General features: G+C 35.5%; 1 protein-coding gene across 1 annotated transcript; it reads right to left on the bottom strand.

Moving 5' to 3' along the window:
• Window positions 1–5580: 5580 nt before the first annotated feature.
• On the bottom strand, window positions 5581–6612 carry LOC114649482 (trace amine-associated receptor 4-like). Its single transcript, XM_028798970.1, has one exon. The coding sequence runs from the start codon at window positions 6610–6612 to the stop codon at window positions 5581–5583; it is 1032 nt and encodes a 343-aa protein (XP_028654803.1).
• Between the last annotated feature and the right edge of the window lie 3336 nt (window positions 6613–9948).

Here is a 9948-nt window from a genome sequence, read left to right as displayed (position 1 = left end):
TACACCTTTGTTATTGGCCATTCACTCTGGGAGACTGGTAGGGGTACAAATACCTTTCTACATTTCTCATAAATCTGCTCTGTTAACAGGTATTGTGTGCCACTAAAAAGCCTAGCATAATGGACAATACCCTATTTGTCCTAGAGAAGTTTGGCTTTAGAGTACACATTAGATAAGATGTGATTTTTAAATAATGGACTGCATTTTGCTACTGTGAATTTATGAGTTAAACAGGCATTTCATAAACCTAAACCCCAGGCTGTTTAGCATCATGCATTTTTATTCCACCTTGGGATTTAATATGCAAATTAATTTTAGATTTAGATTGCATTAGGCTTATACTGTATATATGCAGGTAGATAGTGCCCTTTATACACTGTGGAATCAGAGATATTTTGAAGTTGTCACTAAACCTATAGTAATATGCAAAGAACTTAAAAATAATGTTTAGCCATGCAAATCAGCTGAAAGGGAAAGATAAGCACAGAGACTGTGAGCTACACAAAATATGATTAATAGGGAAATATAATTGTTATATTGTGCTTGGGTCCACCAAACTCAAAACCCAAACTTATTTCAAAAGACAGTAAGCAAGGCTCTGGATGCATGCTAAAAACAAAAGCACCCTAGCCTCAAACTCTAGAAGCATGTTTCCAGCCTACACAGCCCCAAAAATGCTCTAAAAGGGAACAGTAAAACTGTTGAAAAGTCTCTTAGCCCTGCAATACCAATAATTATTTAAATTAAAAAGTCATATTTTATTCAGAAAACATTTTTTATTCAGAAAAAAGGTAAACAGAAGTTACTATATATCTATAAGGCAAACCCCAGAGCAACAAAGCCAGCCCACAATCCCAAAATTAATAATAAAAATTCCAAAGCCCAGAATAAAAGAAAAAGAAGCACTTATTATAAGAATCAGTAATCCAGAATAACAAAAATATATCCATTGAACAAAAATATTTGCTAATGTCCCAGCACCCCATGGACTGCTGGTTCTAGCTCTAGTAGCAGCATCACAGGGCTCAACATACAGAGGAAAAAGAACATAACTAGTAGACTAAAAGCAAGACTACATAACAAGAATTTAACCAGGACTAAAAAAAATCAATATTTCTAAATAAATAAAAACTAAAAAAAATAACAAAAAAATAAATTTAATAACACAAAACAGAGACCAGGGCAGAGGTAGGGTAAAATCATAACAATAATATAGAGCTTTTTTTGGGTCTTCCTATACAGATACTGTATGTGAGCATAAATAATGCAAATACTGAACAACTGAAAAAGGATTTCTTTGACCAGGAAATGAGGCACTGAAAACAGGCTTAGGTTTAAACTAGGAGGACACTAAACCTGATTGGCAAAGTACAAAATGTTCCACAAATGTTTCACAAATTCCTGATTGTCTTTGAATTATTCTCCTAAATACCTAATGCAGAAACACAAAAGTTTTAGTTGATTCTATCCAGAATCTCAGACATTAAGAATACCATGGTGATCCTCAAACCACCTATACCTGAACACCAGCAAAACCAAGGAGCTGGTGGTGGATTTTAGGAGGCCCACACCCCTCATGGACCCCGTGATCATCAGAGGTGACTGTGTGCAGATGGTACAGACCTATAAATACCTGGGAGTGCAGCTGGATGATAAATTAGACTGGACTGCCAATACTGATGCTCTGTGTAAGAAAGGACAGAAGGTTATACTTCCTTAGAAGGCTGGCGTCCTTCAACATCTGCAATAAGATGCTGCAGATGTTCTATCAGACGGTTGTGGCGAGCGCCCTCTTCTACGCGGTGGTGTGCTGGGGAGGCAGCATTAAAAGAAAGACGCCTCACGCCTGGACAAACTGGTGAGGAAGGCAGGCTCTATTGTTGGCATGGAGCTGGACAGTTTAACATCTGTGGCAGAGCGACGGGCACTAAGCAGGCTCCTATCAATTATGGAGAATCCACTAGATCCACTAAACAAGATCATCTCCAGACAGAAGAGCAGCTTCAGCAACAGACTGCTGTCACTGTCCTGCTCCACTGACAGACTGAGAAGATCGTTCCTCCCTCGAACTATGCGACTCTTCAATTCCACCCGGGGGGGTAAACGTTAACATTATAAAAAGTTATTGTCTGTTTTTACCTGCATTATTATCAATCTTTAGTTTAATATTGTTTTTTGTATCAGTATGCTGCTGCTGGAGAATGTGAATTTCCCCTTGGGATTAATAAAGTATCTATCTATCTATCTATCTATCTATCTATCTATCTATCTATCTATCTATCTATCTATCTATCTATCTATCTATCTATCTATCTATCTATCTATCTATCTATCTATCTATCTATCTATCTATCTATCTATCTCGATCCCTTAAATAGCTTGAGGAATGACGACATCTCACACAGTGCCACCGTTGAACATGTGACTGGGAATGAGCATCATTGCCTGCAGCAAAATGAAGGATGAGAAAGATGAGAAAACAAAATGATGCTAAGGTGACATCATCAATAAAACAACAAATTGTAACAGCAAAATTAAATATTTATAAAAGAAAATAATAATAAATAATGTGGCAAAGCTATTATTTGGTTCAAAAACATAGACTGATAAAATGTCTAATCATAAGATGACTTTTTCATGGGCATGGGAGTGAGTTAAATCTCCATAGCAGAGGACAAGCCATTGCTTCTGTTAGTATTTCCTAATGTTATTCTGTCTACACTGCAATTTAAAAATGGGAACATGCTCTAACCTAGACACCTGAAAGATGTGTAAAAAATGTACCACAAGAAATGGACACAAATTACTCTTCACCGTTGGGCAGAGCTGACAGACACCTGCGCATTTAAAGTATCTGAACATCTTTGCAAGGCAATCCATCCGGTGATAGAATGATATCCCTAACAGAGTAAGATCCTGCTATGCAGCCATTAATAGTGCAGTTTCTCTTAACTCTGTAATATTTAAAGCAGGTTTGGTTTAAAAAGTATGGCTAATTAATATTTATTACACTTCAACACATACAGTATATTTTCACTGTATTCTGCCCTGATGTAAACATGGATATTAGACTTTGTACAGATTTGTGTTCAGATATAATTTTTATTTTTTATCTCTCTAACCTTGTACCCCGAAGACCTGTAATTATTCTTATTTTTAAAATTCAATTAACAAGTTGAGAACTGGAGACATATACTAATGTAGTATGGTTTATATTAAAAAAAAACAGTAAGATGCTTTTACAAGCTAAAAATCCTTATAATAAAGATACAGAACCATATAAATTATATATATCAAATATACTCCTAATTGTGAAAGAAAAGGGTAGTCCAAAATATTAATTAACAAATTCAGATCTTTATTTTAACCTTATTTCTAGTAAAATTAACACCTCTCGTAATTTCAAAACAATTTTAATACAGGAATATTACTGCTACTTATGCTCCTAGTAGAAAAACAGATAGTTAATGCTGAATCCAAATATCTCGTTTCCCAATTCTTAAATTTTGAAACAGGGAAGGAAGGAAATAATTCTTACAGACAGAAATGAATACATAGTAAAATAAAAAAAAAAAGTTTATATTTAACTTCCACTTAATACATCATTCTCAGTGTAGACTAGTTTAAGTCTGTGCCATTTTTGCTACAGATTTTTCCTAACACACCATCTTCCCCAAGATGTATGTGTTCAATTCATGGGGACTCTGAAATGATTTGATATAAGCGAATGTCGATGAGTGTTATCTGCAGGGCACTGAGCCCACCTTGGGATGAGTAGGTCCCGTTTTATTATTAATGCTCCCAGGATAGGTTTTGGCTCTCACCCACAATCAAGCGTTTAAACATAACAGTTAAATAAAAATAAGGATATTCTTCTGTTCTTACTAGATGCTTAAACTGCAACCAAAGCAAACTACCTCAAGTTTATGTACATTAACATCTTAACAAATATCATTTAACAGGATGTTGGGCCTCAGAATTTGCAGGGATACCATTTACAACTACCTGGAGAATAATGTCTGACAAACACAGAGAAAATTCAAAAACTCCGTATATTTAAATTGAAATTAGTAGCACTTACCACCCTCTAAATTCGTCATCTCCAAAAGTATTTTTAAAGTAGTAAAATTATTAGATAAAATGAAGATTTTATGCTTTGGATCTAGGGTGCCTAGCTCTGATAGAAAATTGAAAACTGTATTATTACGATTCATATTGACTTAAACTCTGCTTGTAAATCAAGACTTTTTTCCTCATTAGATATTTAAGCATTAATGTGTTCTGTTAATTCAAAGAAATGTTAATTGTGTATTTGTAGTGTTTGATATTTTTGGCATTGAAGAAAGATATATTTTTGTTTATGAATATGAAAATTGTATTTAGTAGACAAAGATTGGTTTACTTGTTAGTTCTAGAATAGTTGTAGTTTGTTTATTTGGGAAAGAGTGTGCCGTGGTGTAGGGGTTAATGGGAATGAGAAAGGCTTTTTTTCACTGGCATGTTGAGGTTTCCTTACAGTGTCTGTAGTGGTGCTTTGCTATTTTAACTGAGGAAACATAACACTGTAGTTAAACTTTGCTTGATTTACTCAGCAATAGAGTGGAAAATCGTGAACCAACAATGACTGGACATGTGCAGGCTATTGTTAATGCCTGGTTAAATTGTTAAAGACATCCTCATTTTAACCTGCAACTTCAACTTAATTTATTGGGCAGTGAATAGCTGTTTTTGAGGAAAATCTGCATTGGGTCCTTTTGTATGAAGCTTTTTGACTATTACTGTGTAGGCTATGCATTCTCGCCTATTCGTTGCTCTTTTCATTTATCATAAAGAAGTAAACAGAAACCCTTTGCACTTCTAATCTCCTGATGTGTGTTGGCCTTTTAGGTGAGGAAAATGCTTCATACATTTCAGTAAACAAAATTAAAGGGATTCTATGCTCTTTCTGCATTCCCAAAAATGTACTCCTGTTTTTATTGCTATGTGTCAAATGTGTATATTCAATTTTATTTACAAACTTCTCTTGTTAGAATGTCAGATTTCATGCTGTGAAACAAAAGTTAAGCTATAGTGTCAATGAACAAATCTGTCAATTTATCACAGTTTCAGACTCAAATAAGCAAAAATGCAAATACTAAGTTATGGTACTAAATCAGTGTGTACTATGTAAACAGTTCTTGTAATTATGCTCTATATAAACACTACAAGTCTTTTCTTAATTCTAGAAATTGAATGTTTATGTTACTTAACCTAAGAGAAAAGAAAAGCATTGTTCTCATTTTTTCACTGTCTCAAAGCAAGTTTAACTTCTTGAATCATACACTTAGAGAAACTGCAAATGACTAACTGATCACAATAAGCCAAATATTACTAATTACTATTTTAATCATAATGTAAGCAAAGATATTGTAATCGGTTCATAACAGTATTTGTAACAATGATAGGTATTCATAATGGATGAATATTTAAATAAAAGCTCTATTCAGAATCAATGCCTGGCTCTACATTTCCCTAACGCACATTTTAAAGGTTCAATTGAAGATCAATAATTCAAATTAGGAACAACTTCTTAATAGTTAGTTATTGAGTATAAAGCTGAATATCTGAAGAACCAGAGCTAAATATTCTGCCTGTAACAATCATCTTCAGTGCCTTCCGAAACCATGGATAGAAGAGGGCATATATTAGTGGATTGAAAGCAGAATTAACATAGCCTAGCCATGTTAATGCCTCAGAAATTGCCATAGGTGTGGAAAAATCAACATAAACATCAATTGCAATATCAATGAAAAATGGTAGCCAGCATAATAAAAAAATGCCCATAATTATTCCCAGTGTTTTGGCAGCTTTTTGTTCTCTTTTCTGGGTGACTCGCTTTTTATTGTCTTCATCAGAAAGAATTTTTCTTTCCCTGTTGTTTGCAATTTTTGCTTGCCTTTTAGCAACACAAAAAATTTTAGTGTAGATCCCAATCATAACTACACATGGTGCTATAAATATAAGCAGACCCAGCAATGCACATAATTTGTTATATAACAGTAGGCACCCACCTTCACATGTTAATATAGCTAACACATCTTCAAGTCCTTGTTCATTAGATTTGGAATAAATTATTCCAAAACTGCATACACCTGGTATCATCCAGGCAAGAAAAATAAATAAAGAAATAACTTCATAGTTGATTTTTCTTGTGTAGTGAAGTGGTTTGCAAATCGCATAGTAGCGATCTATTGCTATAAAACACAAGTGGTAAATGGAAACAGTACAAAGTAACAAATCCATGCATGTGTGCAGTCTACATAAGAAAGAGCCCCAGTACCAGCAAGTTTCAACGGATCTTATAATGCAAAATGGCAATACGAGCAACCCAACTAAGAAATCTGCATTTGCTAAAGAAAGGACCAGCACATTGTTTGGTGAATGAAGCTGTTTAAAGTGAGAAATTAAAATCATAACAAACAGATTCCCAAAGACAGTGAGCACAACAGTGAAAACAAGCAAGAAATACATAACAATTTTAAGAGCCAAGGATCTGTTGACTTTTACACAGGAGTTACTTACATTTTCAAAGCAATATTCTACTAGTTCTTCTGACAACAGACTTAAATTCATTATATGCACAATTAACTTTTAAAATTAGTCACTTAAAAAAAAAATATTCAGAGAAAAACAAATGTACTGTATGTACTGTTTACATATTTTAATAAAGGAGTGTTCTTTGATAGTTGATTATTTTATTTATTTTTTATTTAAGTGGCAAAGATTACATTGAATTAGCAAGCAAAAGTATTACCTTAACCTAAATTAGACTGATACTTCTTCCTTTCCCAAATACCTGTTTTTCAAACCTCATTGTTCCATATATATGAGTATCTACTCATGACAAGTGCATCTGGGGGATTTTCTAAATAGCATATGCTAAACAGAACAGTACAATTAAAATACTATTATGGCATTTTGTTCTTTTCAAATATTCAAAAACGCACACTGGTATAATATGAATTATAAGAACATTAAAACATTTATTGTTGCTGTCTGATGACAGTATCTATTAAAGTGATGTTCTTGCCATTTTCTCAATTAGGTACACCATTGGTTTATGGATTTTTGCCATTTGCATAGCTTTTCTGCTTTCTGTATCTGTTATATTATTCTGTCATGAATGACTCCCAGACTGTAATCTACATAACATAACAATGTCAAACCCACTTAATCTTTTTAAAGTCCACACTTTTCTGAAATTGCTGGACATACAGCAGGTTGCATCCCTGGGCACCCACACATTAGCTAAGTTAGAAGTGCCAAAGAATCTAACCTACAAATCTTTGGGGATGTGTGAGGAAGCTCATATAGACAGTGGGAGAATGTGAAAGCTTCACATGAAAATGACTGTGTGTGGGATTCCAACACAGGTCACTGCATCTGTGAAGCAGCAGTACTCTGAATTGTGCTGTCTGACTGTATTGTGCTGTAAACTTCTGCAACAAAATATATGAACTGGAAATGATTAGAATCAGGCCTTTAACTTTTTTCTTTCTAGTTTTGTTTTCAAAAATTTTATTAAAATCAGCTACTAATGGGAAAGCAAAAAGATTAAAATGGTACCAGTTTAATTAATTAGACATTGTCTGCTATGTAATTGTTCTGCCCAACATGCTGTTAGCTGTTGCTGTTATTTGTTGAATTGTGCTCCCCCTTTGTCTTGTCATTTATTAACATACCTGTCAGTCATGTCCCACACTCACAGTAGTGTCATAAATGTCTATGAAACTCACGTAAAGCATGTAGATCCCATAATAATCATTTGAATACAATACACCCCATGTGTCTCACGTAGGCACCTCTTTATCTCTTGTTTCAGTCACGTCCGAAGCGTATCTTTAAGGTATATAAATCCAGGGTCTGGTTAGTTGTGGTACGTAGCAATTTGAACTTCTGTCTACGTGCTTCTCTTTGTCTTGATCCAACTGTGGAAATCACTCGCCTTGTAAGTGTCTTTTAAATCTTTATTGTTTAATGCATACTGTCTGCTATGTATTGCTTTGTAAATTATTCTTTATTGTCTTTGGTTGTACACCTGTATATACCTGTATGTTTCTTTTGTATATATTTCAGTTTACAACGAGGTACGTCCAGTAAAAGCCTTCAAGAAAGCTCACCCCTTGTCGTTTTTATGTGGATGTGCCAAGTTGTTTAAGCTCTCTGCGGCCGCATTGCATGGACAGCGCGGAGTGAGGCAGAAAAGTAATAACTGCCTTCTGGTTATTAAAAAAATAGTAAAAGGGTAGAAAATTGAAAACTCTTAAATGACTTGTTTTTTTCTTTGAAGAATGGTATTAAAATAAAAAAATTTTTTTTTTTTACTACTACTTTTTTTCTACTTTTACTAGAAAAAATGAAGCCTACAGCGGATGTTGTTTTGCTTTTCTTCTGGAAATAGCAATATGAAAAAATGGATCAGTAAGTACTGCCTTCATTGATCATTTTTATTTTAAACAAAGCATTTGACCAGAATAACCCAGGACTATACAAACTGCAATGGATGGTGTGACGATGCGGGTTCTGCTCTACCTCCCATCTATACCACATTCCACCCCCCATAACCCTCCAGGTGCTCGGGAAGGCTCCATGCCACTGCCAACCCTGTGCAACTGGCGGCCCAGGTCCACAGCTCGGCCACACTACCACTGCACTAAAATTGATAAATAAATAAAAGCACTAAAACAATCCCACAATAAAACCAACCCAAGCCCCCGTTAAAACAGGACATAAAAGAATAAGAACTTTTAAATGACAATAAAAACAATCAATAAATAAATGTCCATTATAAAAGCTCTGTCCTTTAAAATGTCCTCCTCCGGCTTGGGTCCGTGGGTTCTTTTCAAAAAAGTCTGGCACCAAGCCCACTGCCTGCTCCATCTCCTCTTCTGTCCCCACTGCCAGCTCATCCCACCACTGCCACCAAATGTGACGATGCAGGTTCTGCTCCACCTCCCATCTTGCTTTCGGGAGCCCTTTTGACATGAGCTGTGGACCCGCTATATCACAGATTTTGGTAGAAATGTAAAGCTTTGAGGCTGCTTTGCTGCATCAGGACATGTTAAGCTCTTCATTGTACCAGAGGATATTTCTGGATATTGTGAGACCATCTATCAGCAGATTAAAGCTCAACTGAAAGTGGACCCTGCAATATGACAATAACTCTAAAAATACCAGTAAACATACTAAGGAACAATTGAGAAGAAAAAAATAAAGTGTCCTGGAATGGCCAAGTCAAAGACCAGATTTGAATCCCAGAAGGGATTTGAAATGAGCTGTGAATGAAAGAAAATAAGTCTGCATGGAAAAGTGGGAAAAACATTTTACTGGTTGATGTCAGAGACTGGTACACGGATTTGTTAGGCAGTAAGTGGACAGTTAGTTCTTGAAAGTGATGTGTCTGAAACAGGAAACATTGCCAAGCATAAAGATCTAAGCAACTTTGGCAACTTTGACAAAGGCCAAATTGTGATGACTAGTGAACTGGGTCAGAGCATCTCCAAAATGTCAGGTGCTGTGGGGTGTTCCCAGTATTCAGTGATTAATACCTAACAAAAGTGGTACAAAAAATGACAATCTGTAAACTGGTGACAGTGTCATGGGTGCCCAAGGCTCATTCATGTGCATAGAGAGTGAAGGCTTACCCTTATGGTCTGATCCCACAGAAAAGCTACTTTTACACAGATTGCTAGAAAACGTAATGCTTGCCATGACAGAAAGGTGTCAAAACACATAGTGCATTGCAGCTTGCTGCATGTGGGACTTCGCAGCTGCAGACTGATTGGAGTGCCTATGCTGACACTTGTCCACTGCCAAAAGCTCCTACAATGTGGACACTAGGAGAAGTCACAAACCTGAAACTCCATGCCTCAGCTACAGAGACACAAGTCCTGGGTTTACACAGGCTAT

This window comes from Erpetoichthys calabaricus, chromosome 3, assembly GCF_900747795.2.
Source record: "Erpetoichthys calabaricus chromosome 3, fErpCal1.3, whole genome shotgun sequence".
NCBI classification, from domain to species: Eukaryota; Metazoa; Chordata; class Cladistia; order Polypteriformes; family Polypteridae; genus Erpetoichthys; species Erpetoichthys calabaricus.
The sequence above is the reverse complement of the archived record's forward strand: the minus strand, read 5'-3'. Positions and strand labels throughout refer to the sequence as shown.